We start from the raw sequence: 25,750 nt of genomic DNA on the forward strand, positions 1-25,750 counted from the left end.
TTGCACAGATGCGGAGATCAAGTTGCCCGGAGGAATAATGGCTGGGTCCCCGGTTTCCACCACTCCCTGCACCCCAGCCTGGCATCCTCCGGGGGGCTTCAGGGCTGGGGGGTCGGGGGGACAACAGTAATCGCCGCTCGCTCAAGCCACACATAGCCATCCTAAGAGTGCTGGGATTCCTGGTTTTTTTTTTTTTTTTTTGACTGCACGCCCAGGGGGAGGGGCTGTCTGAGTCACCTCTGTGTCCCCGGCAGAATAAGTGGAAGTCAATACTGGTGGGAAATGAACTCCCCGAGCCCCACTTAGCTGCTCAGTGACGGTTGTTCTTGGCACAGGCTTACTACACCCTGCCCCACGACAGCTGCGGGGGCCCACACAGCTCTACCTGTGTCTCAGAGGGACGGCCAGGGGCCACTGGGAGAGCAGAGGTGACTGGGACAGGACCCTGTCCCCCCCCCCCCCCCCCCCCGCCACCTCATTCCCCAGCCTGGGTTTGGGGGCTTTTCTAGCTGGGGGTGGGGGGAGGGGAAAGAGGGATACAGACCTGCAGACCCTCCCCTGAATCACCGAAAAGCCCCTTGGGCCCAGGACCAGGAAAGAGGAAGGAGGCTGAAAAAGGCCCCGGGTGTCATCGGTGTCAAGGTGGGGTTTTCCTGGTTCCTTAGTCCCCCAGCACCTGCCCAGGATCCTCAGGGCCCAGAGAACACAGCGGGCAGTGCTCCCTCCCAAGATCCTCAACAACCTCAAGAAGGTCAGGTTTGAGCTTCGCGCCCCTCCCGCCCCCCCCCCCCCCCCCCCCGCCCCAGCCAAGGAGTCCAGGTTCCCAGTCCTGTTCTGGGGAGCTCAGGGTTCTCACCAGTCTGGCTAATCCACCCGAAAGGCACCTGCAAGTCCTGGGACCGCCCCCCCCCCCACAAGTCCAACCTTCCCAGCCTCTAAGCCCAGAACCCAACAACCGGCTCCCCCGGTTATACTGGCCTCAGGGGTCTCAGGCATCCGGTGCGTCATTGATGGATCCAAAGAGTCAGAGCACAGCCCCTCCCCCATCCCGCCCCCGGGACCTAGCAGTCCCTGTCCCACCCCCCAGGGAGGGGGTCTGATGTATTACAAGACACCCCCGCTGTTTTCCTCCAAGGCGTTTATTAACTCCTGAGTGTCGCGGGGCAGGGTGGGGCAGGCCAGAGCCAAAAACAAGTCTCTGGGGGTGGGGTGTGTGTGGGGGGGGTTCCTCTCTGGGTCCCCACTACTGAGCTCCGCAGGGGCCTCTCCTTCCCCACGCAGCCCTGGCGACAGAAGTCCAGTGTGTGATTCCTGCTCCCTCCCAATCCCAGGGAAGTGGGAGGGAGCACTCGAGCTCCAGTGTCGTCCAGAAAAACGAGTCCAACCAGTCTGGAACCCTTGGCTGGGGCGGCTGTCTCTGTCTCTGTCTCTGTCTGTCTCAGGGTCACACGTAAATTGCCCGCCGGGAAATGAGGGAGCCGTCCAGCTGGGACTCCATGTCGTCCTCGAGAGACTTGGGTGGAGGCAACATGAGACCTTCCTCTGCCTTCTCCTCCTCTTCCTCCTCGTCCTCCTCATCCTTGCCATCTGGCTTCAGGGGACCAGGGGCGGCTGGTGTCCAGAAGACAGGGCCCCCGTTCCCAAACACCTGAGTTTTTGGATCGTAGGATCCTCCTCCATTGTCGCCTCCTCCTCCTCCTCCTCCTCCAGGGCTCTTCCTCCTCCTCCTCACCCTCAGCAAGATGAAGGCCAAGGACCCCCCAGCCAGCAGCAGCAGCACCAGCAGTGTCCCCCCCACGGCCCCCCACACCACTGGACCCACGTCTCGGGGCGAGGCCCGGGGTGTGTCTGAGGAGAGAGAAGGAGGGGCGAGAGACAGAAAGGGAGACAAGAGGTCAAGAGGACACATCTGGGGGGCGGGGCACAGGACACGACAGGGACAGTGATGGGAAAATCCAGGCTGTGATTCGGGGTGGGTGTGGGCAGAAGGTGGGGGAGGCGGAGGGAAGGGAGACCGCGCTAAGCGGCGGGCACCTTGGACAAGTGGGGGCACCTTGGACAGAGTGGGCGTTGGCCAGATGTGGTTCCTTATACCTGCACAGGGTTTTTCAAAACTTAACACTTGCTGGGGGCGCCTGGGTGGCTCGGCCGGTTGAGTTTCCGACTCTTGATTTCGCCCAGGTCGTGATCTCACAGCTCGTGGGTTCGAGCCCCACGTCGGGGCGTGGGGTTCTGTCTCTGCCTCTCTGCCCCTTCAGCAACCCCCACCCTCTCAAAATAAATAAATAAACTGAAAAAACAAATTAAACTCGCTAACATTTCAAAACCAGGCTATCTCGCCACAAATCCCGATTTCTTTTAGGGAAAAAGAAAATCAAACTGATGGCGACACCAATCTCTCATCTGCCCCTGGTGATGGGCAGTGGCTGAGTGAAGGCTGGCTGCTGGTATCGGAACAGGGTTCCGCATCTGGCCAGCCGGTCACTTGGGAGGACCCCGTAGGTGTCCGAGTTTGTGACCCGCTTGGGACAGGCCGTGGGGTCCTCACAAAGGCTCTGATGTTTGAGTCACAGAACCTTGGGTGGATCCAGCCATCAAGAGGCAGAGCTGGGTTTGGGTTCGAGACTGTCACAGATTCCAGAGCTCTCTGGGCTGGACAGAAGGGGACGAGAAGGGTGAGGGTTCTCCTGATAGTTCCCTCCCCTTGGAAGTGGCTGGGGGGCACCTGGTCCAGGCGACATGGCCTGCCTCCTGTCTGGCCATGTGTGGAAAATGGAGCCATGAAGCCCCCTGTCCCCATCAGTGGCCCAGCAGCTGGGAGGGGAGGGGTCTGAGGGAGGTGGAGAAGGAAGCCAGGGAGTGCTAAGGGTGGGGGCGGGAGAGACGAGGGAGGGGACCCTGGGCCCCACATCAGGGAGAGACATTGATGCAGCTGGAACCAGGAACCATTTTCTACACACCCCTTGCCCCACCCCTGCATGCCAGGCCTGATGGGGAGAAACCAGGGGGAGGAGGATCCACTTACACCTGAGCCGCTCCTCCCCACACCCTGCACACAGGAGAGGCTGGGACCCACGCTCCTGAGGGCACCTGCTTCTCCAGGTGTTTCTTTTCAGACTGGCATTTTCAAATAGAGCCATGACCCAGAGGGCTGTCACCTCACTTTAGTGACTCGCAAGGAACAGTAATAATAATAATAAAAAGCAGACCAGAAAAAGTGTGTCCGCAGTGTGAAGGTCAAGCGGTATTTTGTGAACCGGTTTTTCTGGAATGTGTGTCTGTACCTGCGCACGGGTGAGAGGCGTGGAACAGATTTCTTGCTGCGGACGCTTATCAGTTAACGTCTGGGAACTTGCTTTAGCGCATGCTGGAATGTTTATCTGTGCTCCTGGAGGTGGTATTTTGGAGACGGCGGGCGGGCGTGTTCGTGAAGTCGGTGGGTCAAAAGTTCTCCAGTCGCCCTGAGGCGAGGTCTAGCCTGTGGCACGGCCTGTGGGCCCGCGGCTGCGCTAACGGGAACCCCGCACCATGTGTCTGTGACCGTTTCTGTGTGTTTCAGGAGTCTTAGGGGGTGTCTGTGTTTTCGTGGTTGTGGATCCCTTGGACGACCCTCAGGCAGGCTGCACCTGTGCTTTGCGGGGCTCTGCCCCTTGGGGGTGCCTACTGACTGAGGGCGGACGCCCCAGAGGGTGTGTACCTGGGGCACGGGTTCAGGGGATGTATTTCCAGTTGGGCATCTTGCTGGCTGGCAGGTGGGGCTGACCCTCCCTCCCCGGGGTGTGCCTTCGACGGCAGGGACTGGCCTCTCTGTTCGCCACCGTGTTCCCGACATCAAGGAGGCGGCTTGGCAAAGAGGAGCCCTCGACAGATATTTGTCAGATGACGATGTGTTGAAAGCAACGGGGTTTCGGGGGACTGTCCGAGGGCGTGCACCTCTGAGAACGTCTTTGAGTTTCTCCCTTAGCATCTGTGTGAGGGATGGTTTCCGCGTGTGGAAACTGTCGCCGTCCGCAGGGCTCTCCCCACTGCCGGCACGTCTGTGCGATCGGGTCTCCCTGCGGGGGTGTGCGTTGGTCGTGTGAGTGTCAGCCTTGCTGAGGGCAGGCCGCCTGTCTCTATGGGTGCGTTGGCCGTGACCGTGACCTGGACCACGCGTGTCGTATCTCCAGGGCAAGGGAATTCCTGAGAGGGGTCTGTTTCCGTTTGTTTCTCTAGGTGTGTGTGTGTGTGTGTGTGTGTGTGTGTGTGTGTGTGTGTTGTAAGATTATGTCTCGGGGCGCCTGGGTGGCTCAGTCGGTTAAGTGGCCGACTTCGGCTCAGGTCACGATCTCACGGTCCGTGAGTTCGAGCCCCGCGTCGGGTTCTGTGCTGACCGCTCAGAGCCTGGAGCCTGTTTCGGATTCTGTGTCTCCCTCTCTCTGACCCTCCCTCGTTCATGCTGTGTCTCTCTCCGTCTCAAAAATAAATAAATGTTAAAAAAAATAAAAAAAAAAGATTACGTCTTAGTAAGGGGATCTGTTTTTGTGTCTGGCCGTGGCGCCTGTCTGCCTGTCTCTAGGTGTGGGTGTGCCTGTCCTCACGCCTCTGTGCCTTTGTCTGCAGTCCTGTTTCTGGGGGGGGGGGGGGCCTCTCCTCCTCCCCACTATGCCCAGTGTTGCGTGTTTGCACAGGCGTGTTGTGTAGAGTGTCGAGCTGGGAGGGTGTTTCCTAGAATGTTTTTTTTGTTTTTCCTCCAGGTACACATGGCATCTCGGGGGCTCTGTTCGTTGTGCGGCCCTGTTCTCTTGGGGGGTGCGTCTGGGTGATGGTGAGTCTGAGAGTGTGGGTTGCGGTGAGTGAGTTTCTGTTTCGGTTACGATGCCATCTCAGAGCACAGAGCCCGTCTCTGTAGACATTGGCCCCGCAGGCTGCTGGCTCCGTTCTCAGCCCTGGGGTTCACATGTCTGGGTCTCGGGGCACACCGCCTTGTAACAGTTCCTGCCTCCCGCTAGGTGGGTGGCTCCACAGCCGTGACCTCGACCCCGCCTCCGTCAGCCTGGGCCACAGGCCCGGCCTGGCTTCGTTCTTTTCCTCCCCTGTCTTGGGGCCGTCTGGAGTTTGAATTCAGTATCGGGGAGGGGGGGGGACTCAGAGAACTTTTGACCCACAGACACATCAGCTGCCATTCCCAAAATACGCCCCCTAGAAACACAAATGTTCCAACACACACGAAAGCTGAGTTCCTGGGGCGCCTGGGTGGTTCAGGAGGTGGAGCGTCCGACTCTTGGTTTCAGCTCGGGTCATGATCTCCCGATTTGTGAGTTCGAGCCCCGCATCAGGCTCCTTGCGGTCAGCATAGAGCCTGCTTCAGATCCTCTGTCTCCCTCTCTCTCTGTCCCTCCCCCACTCGCTCGCTGGAGCGTGCTACCTCTCTCTCTCTCTCTCATAAGGGGCTCCTGGGTGGCTCAGACAGTTAGGCGTCCAACTTTGGCTCAGGTCATGATCTCACAGTCTGTGAGTTCGAGCCCCGCGTTGGGCTCTGTGCTGACAGCTCAGAGCCTGGAGCCTGCTTTGGATTCTGGGTCTCCCTCTCTCTGCTCCTCCCCCTGCTCATGCTCTGTCTCTCTCTTCCTCAAAAATAAACATTAAAAAAATAATAATAAATGAATGAAAATTAAAAAAAAAACAAACAAACTGATTTCCTAATGTTACTTGACCAGCACTCCCTGTAAGAAATCAGTGTTTTGAGTGTGTTTCTGTTTGCCTAGCTGTCTGACATGCGTCGCTCCAACTGGAGCCCAGGGCAATATCCCCGGGTCTCTTCCTGAAGACCCTTTCCAAGCCTCTAGTCTCGAGCAAGCCCCTAGCAGAGGCCTCATCCTCCCAATTCTTCTGCCAGTGCCTACCCTATCGTCCTGATCCAGATCCAACCGGGGTGGGGGTGGGGGGGGTGGGGCGAGACAGAAAAGCCACACTGCCCTCCTTTCTCATCGGCGAGGCGGGTCTGGATCCCTCCCCAGGCCGGCGGCACAGCCTCCCCGCAACGCGGCCCCGGAACCCAGGAAGGAGGAGCACGTGGGGGGTTGACCCGATCTTCGCCCGCCACCTCCAAGACCCGCTCACCTCGGACAAGGACCACCTGCTCAGCACGACCCGTGCCCACGGCGTTGGTGACGGTGCAGATGAACGTGGTGTTGACGAGTTTGTCCACCGAGTGGATGATCAGCTGGGGGCCCTGGGCTACTGCGGAAGCTGGGAAGACGCCTGCGGTCCTGGAAGGCGTGAGGGGTCACCGGAGGGGAACATCAGGGCCCATAGCGGGGCACAGGCCTGGTCCCTGATGACGCAGCCTTTAACACCCAAGCTCCAGGGACATAACACTTAATATTTAAGACCCGACACTGCCAGCATTCTCCTGGAGGACTCATGGGTTCAGATCCCTGGTGCTGCTCCCTCAGACCCAGGAGTCCAGACCCCCAGCCCCTCCTCCCTCAGACCTAGAGGTCCAGGCCCCCAGCCCCTCCTCCCTCAGACCCAGAGGTCCAGGCTCCCAGCCCCTCATCCCTCAGACCCAGGAGTCCTGCCCCCAACCCCTCCTCTCTCAGACTCTGGAGTCCAGGCAGCCCCACCCCCCCAGCCCTTCCTCCCTCACCCCCAGGACCCTGTCCCCAGCCCCTCCTTCCTCAGACCCAGGATCCAGACCCCCAGCCCCTCCTCCCTCAGACCCAGACTCCAGCCCTGTGCCCCCTCCTCCTTCAGACCCAAGAGTCCAGGCCCCCAGCCCCTCCTCCCTCAGACCCAGATGTCCTGCCCCCAGCCCCTCCTCCCTCAGACCCTGGAGTCCAGGCTCCCAACCCTTCCTCCCTCAGACCCAGGGGTCCTGCCCCCAACCCCTCTTCCCTCAGACCCAGGATCCAGACCCCCAGCCCCTCCTCCCTCAGACCCAGGATCCAGACCCCCAGCCCCTCCTCCCTCAGACCCAGGAGTCCTGCCCCCAGCCCCTCCTCCCTCAGACCCAGGAGTCCAGGCCCCCAGCCCCTCCTCCCTCAGACCCAGGGTTCCAGGCCCCAGCCCCCTCCTCCCTCAGACCCAGGAGTCCAGCCCCCAGCCCCTCCTCCCTCAGGCCCAGGGGTCCTGCCCCCAGCCCCTCCTCCCTCAGACCCAGGAGTCCAGCCCCCAGCCCCTCCTCCTTCAGACCCAGGGGTCCTGCCCCCAGCCCCTCCTCCCTCAGACCCAGGAGTCCAGACCCCCAGCCCCTCCTCCCTCAGACCCAGGAGTCCAGCCCCCAGCCCCCTCCTCCCTCAGACATAGGAGTCCAGACCCCAGCCCCCGCCTCCCTCAGACCCACGGGTCCAGCCCCCAGCCCCCTCCTCCCTCAGACCCAGGGGTCCAGACCCCAGCCCCCTCCTCCCTCAGGCCCAGGAATCCAGCCCCCAGCCCCCTCCTCCCTCAGGCCCAGGAGTCCTGCCCCCAGCCCCTCCTCCCTCAGACCCAGGAGTCCAGCCCCTGCCCCTCCTCCCTCAGACCCAGGAGTCCAGACCCCCAGCCCCTCCTCCCTCAGACCCAGGAGTCCAGGCCTCCAGCCCCTCCCCCCTCAGACCCAGGAGTCCAGACCCCCAGCCCCTCTTCCCTCACACCCAGGAGTCTAGGCCTCCGGCCCCTCCTCCCTCAGACCCAGGGGTTCAGGCCCCCAGCCCCTCCCCTTTCAGACCCAGGGACCCAGTCCCCGCAGCCCACCCCCCCTCAGACACTGGAGTCCAGCCCCCAGCCCCCTCCTCCCTCAGACCCACGGGTCCAGCCCCCAGGCCCCTCCTCCCTCAGACCCAGGAGTCCTGCCCCCAGCCCCTCCTCCCTCAGACCCAGGAATCCAGCCCCCAGCCCCTCCTCCCTCAGACCCAGGAGTCCAGCCCCCAGCCCCTCCTCCCTCAGACCCAGGAGTCCAGACCCCCAGCCCCTCCTCCCTCAGACCCAGGAGTCCAGACCCCCAGCCCCTCCTCCCTCAGACCCAGGAGTCCAGCCCCCAGCCCCCTCCTCCCTCAGACATAGGAGTCCAGCCCCCAGCCCCTCCTCCCTCAGACCCAGGAGTCCAGACCCCCAGCCCCTCTTCCCTCAGACCCAGGAGTCCAGCCCCCAGCCCCCTCCTCCCTCAGACATAGGAGTCCAGACCCCAGCCCCCGCCTCCCTCAGACCCACGGGTCCAGCCCCCAGCCCCCTCCTCCCTCAGACCCAGGGGTCCAGACCCCAGCCCCCTCCTCCCTCAGACCCACGGGCCCAGCCCCCAGCCCCCTCCTCCCTCAGACCCACGGGCCCAGACCCACCCAGGACTCACGTGCTCCAGTCGTAGCCTGTGGGCTCTGGTTTGCTGCGGACATCACAGTTCAGGGTGGCCTCGCTGCGGCCGAGGTACCAGTTGTCATCATAGCCGGAAATGGAGACCTCAGGGGGGTCTGGAGGAAATGGGGGGGGGCTGGCTCAGAGACGGGCGGAGTCCCCAGAGAGCGGAAAGGTGAGCAGATAGACGGGAATCCTAAAGAAATGAGGTGGGCTGGCAGGACGTGGACCCGTGGAAACTGGGGCAGGTCAGTTTGGGCTACGTCTGCTGAGGCCAGCGCACCTGCTGTCCCGGGATGCCACCTGGACCATTTCGAGGAAGGTATCATTCAATGGCGGCAGCGTCTGAGGGTGCCACAGAGATCGTGTTATTGCTACCACGACGGGGCCCACAGGGGCCAACGTGAATCATACGGGGGGGGGGGGGGGGGCAGGAGCTGGTATGGCGACCCCAGCAGGGTCAGTTTAGATGGTGTGAATGCGAGTGGGGGGGGTGTAGACAACGTTGGGTTGGTTGCTACAAACCCACAGTTGTCGATGCACACGGTAAAGCAAATGTCAACCGGGGCCCCCGCGGGAGCCACAAAAGATGTCGTTGGGGGCCGGTGGGGGCTGGCAAAACGGCTTTTTGAAAAGGGGGATGGGGGCACCTGGGTGGCTCAGTCGGTTAAGCGGCCGACTTCAGCTCAGGTCACGATCTCGCGGTCCGTGAGTTCGAGCCCCGCCTCAGGCTCTGGGGTGATGGCTCAGAGCCTGGAGCCTGTTTCCGATTCTGTGTCTCCCTCTCTCTCTGCCCCTCCCCCGTTCATGCTCTGTCTCTCGCTGTCTCAACAATAAATAAACGTTAAAAAAAAAATTAAAAAAAAAAAAAAGAACAGGCCTGATTTGCAGTGTTTGCCGATTTCCTTGGTGTAAGTAGCCCTCAGCGATCGACACCAAGCTGTCAGTGTGACCTCGCTGGATGTGGGACTGGGAAGAAATGTACAAAACCGGCCCCTGCAAACCTTGCTTTACCACCGATGGGGGCGGCAGGGAGAGAGCCTGGAGAAGGCAGTAGAGACAACGAGGAGGCAGGGTGTAGACGTTGCCCACGAGAGCCAGTATAGACAACCGGCGGGAAGGCAGTGCAGAATCTGGCCCCGGGGGGCTAATGCAGCCAGCACTCGGCGGCAGTGTAGTGTAGACAGTGCCCTAGAGAAGCCAGCGTAGACAACACGGGGACTCACAGCGCACGGAGAGGGTAACGGGCAGCAAGATGGGCTCCTCAAAGCTCTCATGCTCCACTTTGCAGGTGACCTTGACACCATCCGCTCGACTCAGGGGCACCAAGGTGAAGCGGCTGGTGACGGTGACTGTGCCGGGCACAGGTCCGGACACCTGGCTCTCTCTGGCCTCCCCGTCCAGGGGCGAGAACCAGGAGATTCGGGCGGGTGGCCGGCCCCCCTCGGAGACACAGCGGGCCACGGGCACGGGTTCCAGGCTCAGGGTGACCTCCTGTGTTTCGGCGTGGTTCTGGGGCTGTGCTGGGGAGAGCAACAGAGGGGTGACGTCACTCCTCACCCGCAGTCACTCAACAAACACCTCAGCCGTTAAGCCCCAACTGCCTGGGCTCCAATCCCAGTTCTGTTCAGCAGCTGCACGGCTTTGGGCCAGTCCTTTCCCACCTCCGGATCTCAGTTTCCTCTTCTGTAAAGTCGGGATAATAAAAATTCCCACCCCAGGGGGCCTGGGTGGCTCAGTTGGTTGACTGTCCAATTCTGGACTTTGGTTCAGATCATGATCTCACAGTTTGTGGGATCGAGCCCCACACCGGGCTCTGGGCTGACAGTGCAGAGCCTGCTTGGGATTCTCTCTCTCTCTCTCTCTCTCTCTCTCTCTCTCTCTCTCTCCCCCCCCCCACCCCTCTCCCACTCTCTCTTTCTCTCAAAAATAAATACATAAACTTAAAATAAATGCCCAGGGCGCCTGGGTGGCTCGGTCAGTTAAGCGTCCAACTCTGGATTTCAGCTCAGGTCATGATCTCAACGGTTCGTGAGTTCGAGCCCCACATCAGGCTCCATGCTGTCAGCACAGAGCCTGCTTGGGACTCTCTCCCTCTCACTCTGCCCCTCCCCTGTTCACTCTCTCTCTCTCAAAATAAACTTGGGGGTGCCTGGGTGGTTCAGTTGGTTAAGCGTCCGACTTCGGCTCAGGTCATGATCTCGCGGTTTGTGAGTTCGAGCCCCACGTTGGACTCTGTGCTGACAGCTCGGAGCCTGGAGCCTGCTTCGGAGTCTGTGTCTCCCTCTCTCTTGGTCCCTCCCCTGCTCATGCTCTGTCTCTCTCTCAAAGAATAAACATTAAAAACAACAACAAAGGGGCGCCTGGGTGGCGCAGTCGGTTAAGCGTCCGACTTCAGCCAAGTCACGATCTCGCGGTCCGTGAGTTCGAGCCCCGCGTCAGGTCAGGCTCTGGGCTGATGGCTCGGAGCCTGGAGCCTGTTTCCGATTCTGTGTCTCCCTCTCTCTCTGCCCCTCCCCTGTTCATGCTCTGTCTCTCTCTGTCTCAAAAATAAACATTAAAAAAAAATTAAAATAAATAAATATAAACAACAACAAAAACAACAAAATACACTTCAAACAAAAATTAATTTAAAAAATGCCCACCCCGTAGGAATGTTGTACAGATTAAACAAATTTCTACGTATAGCACTCGCTGCACCGTGTGCCATGATAGAATTCTGTCTGGAAGAGGCTAAGTGGGTTTTTTTTTTTTTTTTTTTTTTTTTTTTTTTAAGCCAAAGCAGAATAATGTAGTTCAAAGGTCCAGCTCACAAGGATTTCTACTTCTTTCCTGAAATCACCAGCAAATTGCGGGGCCAGAAGTGGGGTAAAGGTTACGGAGATTCCCAAAGCGGGAGATTTTTTTGCCCTTTTCGCCTACCTTCCTGGAAAACATGGAGAGATATGGGGAGGGAAAACAATAAAACCGCCATGAGGAATAAGCAACCCGCGGCTATCACCAGACTGTCCCGGGTGGTGGTGCCTCAGCTCTCCAGCTGGCTTGTGGAAATCTCTATCTGGGATTCTCCTGAGCTCATCCATGCGGTAGGGCTCTCCTCTCTTTTCCCCGGACTGCCAGAGCCTCCGAGGGGCCTCCTCACATCCTACCCGGTCACCCTGCTATCTGTCCTCTGACCGTCCTGGGCACCTGCCCCACGCCGCCCTCAGACCCTGCTCCCACCCGCTGCGGGGTTTTCTCCTGCAGATCCCAGCCTCACTTCCTCAAGAGAACTTCCCTGACATCTGACTCTCCTTTGTGGGGGGGGGGGGGACTCACGGCACCTGCTCCTCCACGAAAAGCAGAGGTCTGGCTGGTCTGTTCTGTGCACCTGCCCCCGGAGGCACCTGGGGTGAGACAGGTGCTCTCCGCGTATATCTTTCGAACAGAACAAGTGACGGCATGGGAAGGGACCTTTGCCAGGGGTGGGGTGGTGAAAGTCTTGTGTTTTGAATTCTGCAAAACAACCGGGGTTTCGGGCGCCTCCGAAATGAAAGCCTTTGCCCAGGGACGGTACAGCCAGGGTGGACTTCTCAAACCCTCTGGGGCTGAGAGGGCGAAAATGAAGAGTCCCGAGCGAGGTGGCTTGCGGGACATCGCCGGGGGAAGGTGGGATCCCAGGCGGGTGCCCGAGATGGTACAAGAAAGAGCATCCTTCAAAAAAAAAAAGCCCTTCCCAAAGTCTCCCCCATTTTCTTAAGTGGCTGTGCTGGTCACGCCCCTCCCCTGCCCTCCCCGGCTGGAGCTGGAGGCTTTATCCCACCCACTCCTCCCCCCCCACCGCTGCATCTGCTCCCATGGAATCCTTCGCCCAGGAGGCCCATGCGATTGGCTCTGCTGGTTTCCCTCCTTCGGTGAGGGGTCACGCAAGCCCTGGCCACCAGCCTCCTTTCTGTTCCTGGTACATGCCGAGGGCACTCCTGCGTCCCAGCTTTTTGGTACGCGGTTCCCAGCTTTTTGGTACGCGGTTCCCTCTTCCGGGTGCATCTATTCCCCTGCCCGAGGGCACACGTCCCCGCGTGACTCCTTATGCTTCAGGACCCAAGAGGCTTTCTTTCCCTGCCCATTCTGTCTAAAAGGGACCACTGGGGTCGCTTACTCGGAGCGAGTAGCGCATCATCCTGGTGTGTCCCCTTTGTTGGCTAATTGGATCATTCCCCGGCATTACCTGTTTCCCCGAATCTGATCTCTTCTGGCTGCCCCAACTGCCTCCGCCTCGCTGCCATTACCTCCTGCCGGGACTCGCGCGCTCCCCTGCTCCCCTGTGGCCCCTGAGCTGCCACCCTTGCCCCCGACCTGCAGCTAGAGGAGCCTGTGACAACTGAAGCCAGATCACACCTATCCCCTGCTCAGAACCTCCCACAGTTCTGGTTCTCTCAAGGCAAAAATCAAAGTCCTCATGTGGTTCATGGGGCTGTCCCGTGGCTTCCACTATCTTCTTGACCTTGTCCCCTCCTCCTTTCCCTTCAGCCGCAAGCCTCCGCTTACACTCACTTCCTTGCTCTACGGCAAATGTTCCAGGTGGGCCCTGCCTCAGGACCTTTGCACCTGCCATTCTCTCTGTCTGAAATGCTGTTCCCTGAGAGAACCTACGGGGCTCCCTTACCTCCTTTGAGTTTTTCTTTAGATTTCACCCGGACTCTACAGCCAAAATTATAATCTGCCCCCCACCAGCTTCCACGGCACCTAGAACCACCCGACTCGCTCCTGTTTTTCTTACTAACGTTAGTTACTGTCTGACCCTCCCTTATCGAAGTAGAAGCCCCAGGAGGGCAGGGAGCTGTCTTACGGCTTTGTTGCTAGAGCCCCAAACAGGGCCCAGCACATAGTAGGTGCTCAGTACGTCTTTGGCGAATGCCCTGTGCCTGCTGTAACCTCAACCCGCAGAACAGAGTCTGGCAACGGCAGGCGCTTAATGGATATTTGCCGACTGACCGAAGACCACGGAGAAAGCCGATATTACCGCCAGAGCAGAGGGAGAGACAGATCTGCGAGAGGGCTCTCCCGCCCGACCCTGCTCACCTATGGCCCGGAGCCAGGTCGTCCCCCGGCTGGTGCCACTGGGGAACGTGGCAAATTCGCAGGTATAGTTGCCCTCATCCTCCACCGTCAGTCCCCGGAGGGCCAGCGTGGCATCCCGCAGCTCCGTCTCCGTGCCCTGCCTGGTCCCGCTGCTCTGCCCAGCGGTGACGAAGGACAGCCGCTCTTCGCCGGGCTTTGGGCTGCGGAAGCTGGGCCCGTACGAAGGGTGGAAGGCGGCCACGCTCCTGCTGGTGCCGGTTGCGTCCACGTGCAGCCACGTCACCTGCGAGACTCTGACGTCCGGTCCCGACGGCAGCAGGTGACACGGTAGCTGCACGGTGCCCCCCAGGTTGCCCCGCACCTCAGGCGGCACTCGAACTTGCACATCCTGGGCTCCTGGGGAGAAAAGAGAGAGGGAGAGAGAGAGAGGTGGGTGGGGGAAGGAGCCAGATACCTCCAGGCCAGGCAGGGCCATCGCTGAGGGGCCCCACTGGGAAATGCAAGCCCCAGATGCGACGCAGGAGGCCTTTGTGAGGTCCCGATTCCCGATTCTTCCAGAGAACACGTTTCACAGAAGCACTGGGGACATAGGAATCTCGACTAACTTACGTGCTAGTGTGGAATTACTGTTAATATCCTTTTAAAAACCGTTTGTTTATTTTAATATTTATTTATTTTTGGGACAGAGAGAGACAGAGCATGAACGGGGGAGGGGCAGAGAGAGAGGGAGACACAGAATCGGAAGCAGGCTCCAGGCTCTGAGCTGTCAGCCGGGAGCCCGACGCGGGGCTCGAACTCACGGACTGCGAGATCATGACCTGAGCTGAAGTCGGACGCTTAACTGACTGAGCCACCCAGGCGCCCCAACCGTTTGTTATTTTGAGAGAGAGCGCGTGAGCGCAGGGCGGGCAGGGGCAGAGAGAAAGGGAGAGAGACAATCCCAGGCAGGCTCTGTGCTGACCTTCCGGGACATGAGGGCTCCAACTCACACACGGTGAGATTGTGACCTGAGCCGAAATCAAGAGGTGGATGCTCAACCGACCGAGCCACCCAGGTGCCCTGTCTCACAACATAAAATTTTAAATATTTAAAATGTGAGGACAGGGGCACTTGGGTGGCTCACTCGGTTAAGCGTCAACTTCGGCTCAGGGCATGATCTTGGGGTCCGTGAGTTCCAGCCCCGCGTTGGGCTCTGTGCTGACAGCTCGGAGCCTGGAGCCTGCTTCGGATTCAGAGTCTCCCTCTCTCTCTGCCCCTCCCCTGCTTGCACTCTGTCTCTCTCTCAATTATAGTTTCACCTTTCTAGAAAACCTACAGCCCTCTTAGCCACCTTTTTGTTTGTTCTGAGAGAGGGAGAAAGCACAAGTGGGGGAGGGGCAGAGAGAGAGGAGAGATCCAGAATCCCAATCAGGCTGCATGGGCAGCAAGGAGCCCAATGCGGGGGGTGGGGGGGGTGGGGGCTCCAACCCATGAACCTGAGCCAAAGTCGGACGCCCAACCGACTGAAACACCTAGGTGCCCCACCTTTTTTTTTTTGAAACAGCTTTATTGAGATATAATTCCCACCCATTGAAAGCAGGTGAGTATATATTGTATATTCATTCACAAGACTTGTTACATATAGTGTCTGTCACTGCAATCAATTTTAGGGAATTTTTATAATTCCCCAAAGAAACTCGGTACCCACCGGCAGTCGCTCCCCGTGTCCCCAGCCCCTGGAAACCCCTCACTCACTTCCTTGGCCTCCACACATCTGCCCTTTGAGACATTTCGTATAAATGGAATCATACACTAGGTGGCGCTGTGACTGGCTTCCTTCACCTGGCATCCTGTTTTCAAGTTTCGTCCACGCAGCGCCTGTCGGGCGCTTGGTTCCTTTTCGCGGCTGAATAATATGCCATTGTGTGGGTGCATTCTGTGTCATTTACCGGCTCATCAGTTGATCGACACTCGGGTCGTCTCCACTTTGTGTTGATTGTGAACAGAAGGGAATATGAGCAAACGGGTTTTTGCGTGAACGTCTCTTTTCCCTTCTCCTCGTTTGTTTTCTCGCGTTTAATAAAAACACGGAATAAAGAAGGATGTTGCTCTGTGGTGCGAGGCAATACAGCACGGCGACCGCGGGCCCAGGCCGCCTGGGTTCGCATCCTGGTGCTGCCACGTGGTGCTGCCCGTGGCTGTGTGACTTTGGGCAAGTCGTTGAACTTCTCTGGGCCTTGGTTTCCTCGGTTATAAAATGAGAATAAACAGAGGGCTCCGCCCCCTATAGGGGCTGTTATAAAGATTAAAGAATATTTGTGGAGCACTCAGCACAGGGCCACAGGAAACAGGAGATCAGTGCTTGTTAAATAAACACAGCCAGGTAAGTATAATTACAAGTGGCCCTTGATACTCAGCCTTGAGGCAAGGCCGAGGGCACATGCCCTTGCTCAAGGGGCAAAGGCTGTCCAGCTGTCTTTGACCGAGATGGGGGTGGGGAGCACTGGCCTCATACAGAAACCCAGGGCACATTAATAGGAGACCCTAATGAGGGGGTCCCCGCAGAAGGCAGTCGCATCAGCGGGGCCGGTCCCAGAGACTTCTGGAAAGAAGCCCCCAGCCAAGACCACTGTGTAACAGATCTATCGCCTCGGGGCACCTGAGTGGCACCATTGGTTAAGTGTCCGACTTTGGCTCAGGTCATGATCTCGCGGTCTGTGAGTTCGAGCCCCGCGTCAGGCTCTGGGCTCACGGCTCAGAGCCTGGAGCCTGTTTCCGATTCTGTGTCTCCCTCTCTCTCTGCCCCTCCCCCGTTCATGCTCTGTCTCTCTCTCTCTGTCCCCAAAAAAATAAACGTTGAAAAAAAAATTTTTTTAAATGGGGATGTTCAAGCAGGGTCCCTCGTGACGATTCCATGAGACGACTTCCTGCCACGAGGCCTTTGAGGGGCCCCGCAGGGGTGAGTCAAACAGAGGCCAGAGGCCGTTAGCTGCCAGCCCGCCCCAGGCCAAATCCGGCTTCGCGTGTATTCACTCTTGGCCCACACAGCATTGTTTCCAACACGAACCAGCACTCACCCATCTACTGACCCACAGAAGGGTCTGGAGATTAAACCTCAAAATCCAGACCAAAATCAGGATATGGGGTTCCTGGGGGTCACCAACTGGGTGGAGCTGAGGAAAGGCTGTCCCTTCCCTCCGGTGCCAGGATCCTTCACCCACTCGGCCTCCAAAGGCACGGAATGTGGGACAAGGGTCCCCCAAGGGCCTGCCCCTTTCCAGCTGGGTGGGGAGGGACGGGCCCTCTGTCAGGAAAAATCACCCGGCCCTTGTGGGCTCTGGAGAGAGCTAAGTAGGGTGGGGCCAGGAACGTAGGTTTTCCCCTTTGAGGCAAGTGGGAGCTACGGAGGGTTCCGCAGCTGGACAATGACTAGGCTTGAACCCAGGGAACCCGAGGGGCAGGTGGAGCCGGGCAGAAACGCCTCACCAGACAGCAAGAAGTCCTGCAGAGGGGTCACTAGAAGACCCAGAGGTTACGATGGAGACTGGGTGCAGGGCTGGAGGCTGGCTCCCGGAGGGGGACTTAGAACTTAAAGGGATTGCGTGGTGGGGGAGGGAGGGATTGGAATCTGCTCCCATCCCAGGCAAGCTCCGTGGGACGGTGACTCAGCAAACAGGTCCTGGGTGCTAGAGGGTTGGCCCCTGGGGATGGGATGTCTGTCTCTCGTTCCCTGCTGTATCCCCAGAGCTGACACCAAGGCATGCAGTAAGCACTCAATAAATACAACCAAATGAGTATCTGGCTCTGTGTGGGGTGCAGGTGCCTCAGAAGAGACAGGGACACGTGAGGGTAGACAATGGGGCGTGGAGACCCACGTTGCCCCAAGAGTCATTGTCAAGGTGGCCGGGAAGACTGAAGGGGGTGAGGTGTGTGCGTAAGAACCGAGAGCCAGAGGCCTGACCCGCCTGAGGGAGGCCCGGAGGGCTTCCTGAAGGAGAAGGCATTCCTTTTCAAGGGAAGCAGAGCTCAGGCTCGCGGAGCCCCACCCCTACCTCTGGGTCCCTGGGACCCTTCGGTGAGCCAGATTTCACACGCTGGGGAGGTCCTTGTGGCCAAATGACACCTGGATCTTCTGAGGGAGGGCTGCCCTCCTGTATCTAGGGGGGGTGTCTCAGCATTGTCCGCTTCAGAGGTTTAAAAAAGACCCCACTCTTGGGGCGCCTGGGTGGCGCAGTCGGTTGAGCGTCCGACTTCAGCCAGGTCACGATCTCGCGGTCTGGGAGTTCGAGCCCCGCGTCGGGCTCTGGGCTGATGGCTCAGAGCCTGGAGCCTGTTTCTGATTCTGTGTCTCCCTCTCTCTCTGCCCCTCCCCCGTTCATGCTCTGTCTCTCTCTGTCCCAAAAATAAATATACGTTGAAAAAAAAAAAAAAAAAGACCCCACTCTTGGCTTCTTGTGGGGCAGGCTCCCCAGGCAGGGTGTTCATCCCCAACACTTTGCCCCAGAGGGCCATACGCGCCTCCCCCTGCCCCCCCACTTCCTCTGCAGAGCACTGCTCCCCCTCTTCCAGCCTGGACTTTTGTGACTTCCATGCCCGGTTAGGCCCACAAGCTTATGCCCTCAGAATCTGTGACAGCGATCGGCTCCTGGTGGACACTCAATATTCTCTGAATGAATGAGGTTCTAAAATCCCATGGCCTGAAGTTCCCCATTCTGTTTTTTTTTTTTTTAATGTTTATTTATTTTGAGAGAGAGAGAGAGAGAGAGAGAGAGAGAGAGAGAGAGAGAGACGGAGAATCCCAAGCAGGCTCTGCGCTGTCAGCACAGAGCCCTGCACGGGGCTCGAACTCACGAACCTCGAGATCACGACCTGAGCCGAGACCAACAGTCGGACATTTAACCGGACGTTTAACCGACGGAGCCATCCAGGGGCCTCTGGAAGTTCCCCCAATCTGTTTCTAATTCTGAATGAATGAACAGGATGGTTCAGCCCCTGTGGGGTTAGGGGTGTTTCCACCTAAACGTCGCCCCTCGTCCTCTACCCCCACACGCGGTCCATCAGGAAACCCTGTCGGCTCCATCTACAAAATATACCCACCAACAGACCACATCTGAGCCCTGCAGTGCCTCATCTTGTCTAATTCACCGGTACCTGCCCGCACGGAGGACTGCAGTTGCCCTCACAGTCTGTTCCCAAACACAGCCAATAGGTCCCTCCTCCCGGCTCAGAGCCCTCCGGCGGCCCTCCTCACTCAGAAAAGAAACTCTCAAGGCCCCGCACGATCTGCACCCATCCTCTTTCTAGCCTCATCCCCCACCCTCTCCCCTTGGCTCACCCTGCTCTGACCACACTGGCTTCCCCACTGTTCCCCAGACGACCTCAGGGCCTTTGCACTTGTTCCCGCATCCTGAAATGCTTCTTCCCCACATGTCCCCATGGCTCCCTCCCTCGTTTCGTTCAGGTCTTTGCTCAGCTAGGCAAAGACCCCCCGAGCACCGTAATGGTAATAAAAACTGCCTCGACCCCGCTTCATTTCCCTCAAAGCACCTGATGTGTCTCCCCCACTAGAACATCGGTGCCCAGGGGGAGGGGTCTTTGCTGACTAATGTATCTCCAGAGCCTACAATGGTGCCTGGCACACTGTAGGAGCTCCAGAAACATGATGGATGAACGAATGAGGTGAAGCTGTGTACTAGATACACGGGCAGAGGCTCCATTAAGAGTTTGCGCTTTGGGGGCCCCTGGGTGGCTCAGTCGGCTAAATATCTGACTCTTGGTTTCCGCTCCGGTCATAATCCCATGGTTTGTGGGTTTGAGCCCCGCATCGCGCTCCACACAGAGCCTGCTTGGGATTCTCTGTCTCTGTCTCTGTCTCTGCCCCTTCCCGGCTTGTTCTCTCTCTCTCTCTCTCTCTCTCTCTCTCTCTCTCTCTCTGTCTCTCTCTCTCAAAAATAAACATTAAAAAAGATGTTTGGTGGGAATGCAAACTGGTGCAGCCACTCTGGAAAGCAGTATGGAGGTTCCTCAAAAAAGTAAAAATAGAACTACCCTAGGACCCAGCAATTGCACGACTAGGCATTTATCCAAGGGATACAGGTGTGCTGTTTCGAAGGGACACATGCACCCCCATGTTTATAGCAGCTCTATCCACAATAGCCAAAGTAAGGAAAGAGCCCAAATGCCCATCGATGGATGAACGGATAAAGAAGATGTGGTCTATATATACAACGGAGTATTACTCGGCAATCAAAAAGAATGAAATCTTGCCATTTGCAACTATGTGGATGGAACTGGAGGGTATTATGCTCAGTGAAATTAGTCAGTCAGAGAAAGACACAAATCATAGGACGTCACTCCTATGAGGACTTGAAGAGACAAAACAGATGAACATAAGGGAAAGGAAACAAAAATAGTATAAAAACAGGGTGGGGACAAAACATACGAGACTTAAATACGGAGAACAAACGGAGGGCTCCTGGAGGGGTTGTGGGAGGGGGGATGGGCTAAATGGGGAAGGGGCACTAAGGAATCTACTCCTGAAATCACTGTCTCGCTCTATGCTAATGAACCTGGATGTAAATTTTAAAAAAGTTAATTAAATTTAAAAAGAAAAGAAAAAAAAAAGTTTGGGCTTTTGCCTGAGGGTGCTGGGAAGCCTCGGAGAGTTGTTCCCAGGGGGAGGAACAGGGTTAGGTTTGTGCCTTCTGGAAGAACCCTCGGAATGGGATGGGGCAGGGACGCGGGGGGTGGGCTGCGAGGAAGAAGGATCAACCAGACGTGGCGGCAAGTTCAGCAGGGAATGGCTGGGACGTGAGGGCCACAGGCTCTGAGAGTCAGGGGCAGAGGGGTGGGCTGGTGCCCAGACACTCTGCGTCTTAGATGGAGGCTGGGGAACCGAAGCCAGGAGGACGGCTGGCCTGAAATTAGGACCCTGGTGCCCAGCGCGCTGTTGGGAGCGTGCCTGTGCCCTGACCTTGGCTGGGACGTGGCTGGCACCACGGTGGGGGAGAGTCTGGCCATGGGAACACGGGCCTCCCTCGGCTTCCCTCAGCAAGGCAGACTGGTGACAGCTTCATGAGGCATCAGCTGGGTCCCCAGACACGCTTCCTGTCCCTATGGCCTGGGCCTGCAGGCTTTCTGGTGGCGGAGTGGGGGCTGCCCGGGGCATCGCATGAGCCCAGGAGAAAACTGAGAGAGACAGAGACACATAGCCTGAGACCCTGAGATCTGGGGTTGGAAGATCCAGGCAGAGAGGAGGGTGCCATGGTGACTTCGAGTAGGGGGCTGGGGGCCCTGACTCCCGGGATCCTGCCTGGCTGGCTCCTGAGACCCATAAACACGGTGACCTGCCCTGTCGGGTGCGGCAGGACTCGAGCAGGCCCTTGAAGGCCGGCGTGCTATGAGCGCTGGCCTCGGCTGCTGCCTCAGCCACCTTGCTAATTAATTAATTGCATTAATCACAGTGCCCACCCCCGCAGCGGACATCCGGGAGCCGGTCTGGGGTGGGGAGAGGCGGTGGCCTGGAGATGGGGCTCTCTGTGCCTGGCTTTCTGCACCTGCCTCCCTGTCTCCCCCAACCATCTCTCAGAGGGTGGTTATCACTCCCTCCCCAGGCTGAGACCTCCCTGCCTTTCTGCAGCGGCCACACCCCCCACCCCCACCCCGGAAGGCCCCAGGACCCCCGCTGTGGGGTCTGATGTTTCTGGCGCTGGATCTCTAGGACTGCCCTCCCTGGCCGAGCCCCTCAGACAGAAGCTCTCACCGCTCTGCCCAGTCTACATTTACCCCAAAATGTTTCCATCCCCGAGACTCTGCCCGCCCACCCCCCCCACCCCCCCCCCCCCCCCCCACCCCGCCCCCGCAGGCCTTGATCTCTCTCTGCATCTGGTTCCTGGGCCCTGAGTCTGTCCCTACATGTCTTCAACTCCCCGGCTCTCTGGTTTCTGCCTTTGTCTCTCTCAGACTTTCTGCTTTCTGTGTCTGTCATATTCTGTCTCTAACAGCTTTATTTTTTTTTTAAGTTGATTTATTTATTTTGAAAGAGAGAGAGAGCGAGCGAGCGAGCGCGTTTGCACAAGCAGGGGAGGGGCAGAGAGAGAGAGAGAGAGAGAGAGAGAGAGAGAGAATCCCAAGCAGGCTCCTTGCTGTCAGCACAAAGCCTAATGCGGGGATTGATCCCATGAACTGTGAGATCACGACCTGAGCTGAAATCAAGAGTTGGATGCGTAACCGAGTGAGCCACCCAGGTGCCCCTCTAACGGCTTTATTGAGATATAATTCCCATACCATCCAATCCACCCATTCAAAGCGCACAGTTCAGTGGCGTTCGTATATTCCCAGATCTGTGCCTCCCTCATGGCAGTCCATCCCGGAACATTTTCACTGGCCTAAGAAGACGGCCCACATCCTTAGCTGTTCTCACATTCTCTTTCCTCTATGTCTGACACCTGAGAGGCCCGTCTTTCTGGGTGTGGGTCTCCTAGTCTCTGGAATTCGGCTCCCTGCTTTATCTCCTGGGGTCTCTAAACTCTCGGGGTTTCTGGTGTCTGTCTCTCATGGTCTATGTCTCTGGTGTCTATCTCTCACGGGCTGTATGTCTCTGACTCTGGGACCTCCCTGCCTCCTGGGTCTCCCCATCTCTGCCTGCCTCTCTGCATCTCTGATACCCTTTGTCTATGCCTGGGCCATCTCCCTGGGTCTCTCTTCTCCTCCCCCTCCTCCTCCATTTCTCAGCATGGTTGGGACATTAAAAATGTAACAGTGTCCCTGGCGGGGCGGGGGAGCTGGCCGGTGTGCCTTAACTCCTTGTCCTTTCTGTGTCCACCACTCCCTGCACCCCCCACATACTGCTGGCCTTGAGACTGGCCTGTGCCCTGACCTCCCTGGGTCCTGGCATCTCGTCACTGATGGCTGGGGGCTTCTGGGCTCCCAGTCCCTCACCAAGGCTCTAAATCTCTCTCCTTAGGCTGTTCCTGCCTTTATCCTGGTGCATCTGTCCAGCTCCCTCCCCCTCCTCCGCCTTTCTGGCCCCATCTCAGCATCTTTCTGTCCCACCCTTGTGGGCCACATTTCATCCTCCCCCCGCCCCCCGCCATCTCTCTCGGTTCCAATCTAGGGTTTGTCCCTGACCCCATCCCTAAATTTGTTTCTGACGCATTCTCCGTCGCCTTCCGCCTTCCGTCCCCAGCCCTGTATCTCCCTCCCTGTCTGTGAATCCCTTCCCTGCTCCCCTCCCCACCTCGCTGCCCAGTCCCCCTTCCCTAATGAGAAGAGACAGCAGGCCCTCGCCTCCCATCCCCCTCCACTACGGGCTGACTGACAGGGAAGAGCCAAGAAGGCTAGGGAGGACTGGAGAGGAGGCGACCCAGCAGGGGGCCCAGGTGGAGAGCCCTCGGTCCCCCAGGGGCCCAGGAGGGGGGAGGCAGAGGAGCCAGAGACAGGTAAAGAGAGAGATGGATGGCCAGGAAAGACAGAAAGAGCTCTGTGAGAGGAGAGAGCCAGAGAAGCAGAGAGAGGCGAGAAATGAAGAGGGGAGGAGGTGGAGAGAAAGTGAGGGAAGGAGGGAGAGACAGAGGAAGAGAGAAAAGAGGGGAGGGAGAAAAGGTGGGAAGCAAAGGCACAGAGGTGAGGGGTCGGGAGGGCGGAAGGCCCCCTCCCCAGGTGCTAAGAGCTTTCACACGGGCTCAGTGAGGCCCCTGAACCCTCCCACTGGCCCTAGAGGGAAAGGGTTCCTGCCTCTGTTTTACAAAGGAGGAAATGGAGCCTCAGGGGCACCTGATGGAGCAGAGCCCAGGAAGGCTCTGAAGTCTGACGCCTGGCTTTCTGGGGACTGGCTGTGGACCCCGGGAATGTGGCTTGCCCTTTCGAAGCCTCCGTGTCCCCATCTGCGAAATGGAAATAGGAACAGAGGACCTGTCTCCTAGGGCGATCTAGAATTCTCCATGAGATCACGAGTCAGGCCAAAGCCTGGCTCCAGGTCAGGTGGGTTCTGAGCGTTTCTCACAAGCGGCAGGTCCTGACCTCATGTCCCTATCTCTGACACCAAGGGAGAGCCAGTATCCAACTCGGAGTCAAGGCTTGGGATACAAATCAGCGACAAGCTGGGGCAGATGAGGTCAGAGGGATAGCCAGGGTTCAGGGTTCTTGCAAGACACCCCCCCACCCCCTGCTCCCGCCTACACTTCCTGGGCAAACCCTTGGGAAACTCCAGTGTCCAGAGTTTCTAGCTGGGAATAAAGAGCCCAGTCACCTGCAAGGGGGCGGGGCCAGAACCTTCTTCACCTGTTCGTCCCAGCCTCTCCCTCCTCTGAGAGCTGCGCCCTCCCTCAGAGGGGTTGAGGGGACTGGGAGGGAGTCGGTGGGCAGAGCAGAGGGAGGGGCGGGGGATTAGGGCGGCGGCTCCTCGCGTCCCACCCCCCCCCACCCCCCCCCGCGGCGGCTCCAAGGGCGCGACCGGAGGAAAGATAAGGTCCCGAAACCTGGGAGTCCGGAACCGGGAGCCGGGGAGAGCTCCCGCCCCTCCCTGCCGGGGTTCAGCTAAAGTGAAACCGGTAAAACTTCCCCAGGGACGTCCCAGCCGACGGCTCACAAGGAAAGGGAAGCGTCTTCTTTCTTTAGGGGACACAGCCGACCGAGCGCCAGCTTCCAGAGAGAGCCTCCTGCCCTTGATTACATCTAGAAGCCAAGAACCGGGTGCCCCGCCCGCATTTACATCTGGATCTCAGGAGACATTCCAATGCCTACAATTAAATCTGAAACCCAGGAGATAGGGCCTCTTCCGCCTCCCCCCTCACCCCCTGTTTTACCTGGGACCCAGGAGCCACAAACCCCCTGCTCACAATCTGGAACCCAGGTTTGAGCCCTTCCTGCCCCCAATTCGACCAGGACCCCAGGACACATAGCCCCTAGCCTTCATTCTACTTGGGACTCAGACCCCGAGCCCCTAATTTGTCTGGGTCCCAGGAGCCAGGCCCCAGCCCCTTGTTTTCTGGGTCCCAAGAACCTACAGCTCCCTGAGGCCCCAGGTTGGAGTCCTCAGGCCCTTCCCCAGGTCGCCGGAACTCTCATCCTTGGCCCTCCAAGGAACACGAAGTCCCAGCCCTCCAGCCCCTCTGGAGAGCCTGGACATCTGGCCCCCTGCCCTCAGTTCTCCCAAGGCCTCAAACGCCCAACCCTGGGAGAAGGAAAATGGGGGATGGTCTTGTCTCCTCGTCGCGACCCTCCTGCTGGGGAGCGGGGGGAGAAATTCCCCACATGCCTGAGCGGGGAAGCGGAGATGGAACCTCAGATCCGGGTTGACAGCTCAGTGCGGGGTGGGGTGGGGGGCGCGAAGGCTCAGATTTAACCCTTTTGGTGTTAGAGTCTGAGGAAGGGGGAGGGGATAACCGAGAAGTCCGGTGTAGGATGGATGGAGAGTTGGGATTAAGAAGGGTGGTGGTGGGCGGGGGGAGAGGGCTGCCGAGAGATAAGGGTCCGAGTCGGTGCGGCCGGCCGGGAAGGGGGCTCGAGGGAGGGGGCTCGGTGAACTGGGGGTAGAGCGGGGAGGGTGCTCGGTCTTTCCCCACTCGGAAGGTGGGGAAGGGGTTGGGTCGGCGCGGGGGGTGGGCGTCTGCGGTTTCTCACCGGTTTCCCGGAGCAGCAGCAGCAGCAGCAGCGGCAGGAGTGGCAGCGTCGGCGACGATCTCGACGGCGAGAGGGCTGCGGCCCGGGCCATGGGGGGGCCCGGGGTGGGACTGGGCCCGGGCGGGGGCCTGCGGGCCACTCCGTGAGCGCCGATCGGCTGGGCGGTCGAGCAGGTGCCTGAGGGGCTCCGGCTCCCGGCCGGTTCCCGCCCGCTCTGCTCCCGCGGCTCTGCTCTCGGGGCCGGGCTCTCCCCGCTCGGCGCCCCCGGCCCCAGGCTTCTCTCTGGCAGCTCGGACTCGCTGACGTCACAGGACCCACCCCTTCCCTCCCCCCCCGCGGAGCCGACCTTGGGCTCCGGCCGCACTCGCTCACGCTGTCCCGCCCTCTCTGAGATTCCACGCTGGTCCTCCCCGGGATTTTATTCCCGCCCCGCCCAGCATTCTGCGCCCGCCCCCTCCCAGGGCTTTACACCTGCCTCTCCCCAGAATTCGATTTTGCCCCTCCCCCAGAATTCAATCTCCGCCTCCCCTGGAGCTCAAACCCCACCCCTTTTGCCCTCCAGGAGACCGCTCGCGCCCCGCCCCCGTCTCCGGGCGGCTGGTTGAGATTCGGTCACGCCCTCTCCGGAGTTTGCAGCGGTCTCCGCCCCCCTGAAGCCACGCCTCCGCGGCGGCCCCGCCCACCCGCTCTTCTGGCTGTGGGTCCAGCCTCTTCCCGGGAACTCGGTCCCGCCTGGTCTCAGCCCCGCGCGAAGTTCTGTCCCCGCCTCTTCAGCTGT

General features: G+C 58.9%; 1 protein-coding gene across 2 annotated transcripts in view; it reads right to left on the reverse strand.

The window, feature by feature from the left end:
- Positions 1-25,356, reverse strand: part of NECTIN2 (nectin cell adhesion molecule 2) — a 29,880-nt gene extending 4,524 nt beyond the window's left edge. Inside the window, exons 1-6 of one of the 2 annotated variants that reach the window (XM_045045530.1) lie at positions 24,973-25,356; positions 13,372-13,767; positions 9,537-9,833; positions 8,309-8,426; positions 6,103-6,251; positions 1,122-1,848 (exon numbers count right to left, since the gene is read on the reverse strand). In XM_045045530.1, coding sequence (XP_044901465.1) covers positions 1,445-1,848; positions 6,103-6,251; positions 8,309-8,426; positions 9,537-9,833; positions 13,372-13,767; positions 24,973-25,063 — 1,455 coding nt within the window. In that variant the 5' untranslated portion in view covers positions 25,064-25,356 and the 3' untranslated portion in view covers positions 1,122-1,444. Of the gene's footprint in view, positions 1-1,121; positions 1,849-6,102; positions 6,252-8,308; positions 8,427-9,536; positions 9,834-13,371; positions 13,768-24,972 lie in introns of those variants that run through there. The other variant, XM_003997692.5, reaches the window with a different exon arrangement.
- Positions 25,357-25,750: the final 394 nt, after the last annotated feature.

The sequence above is a fragment of the Felis catus genome, chromosome E2 (genome assembly GCF_018350175.1).
Source record: "Felis catus isolate Fca126 chromosome E2, F.catus_Fca126_mat1.0, whole genome shotgun sequence".
NCBI classification, from domain to species: domain Eukaryota; kingdom Metazoa; phylum Chordata; class Mammalia; order Carnivora; family Felidae; genus Felis; species Felis catus.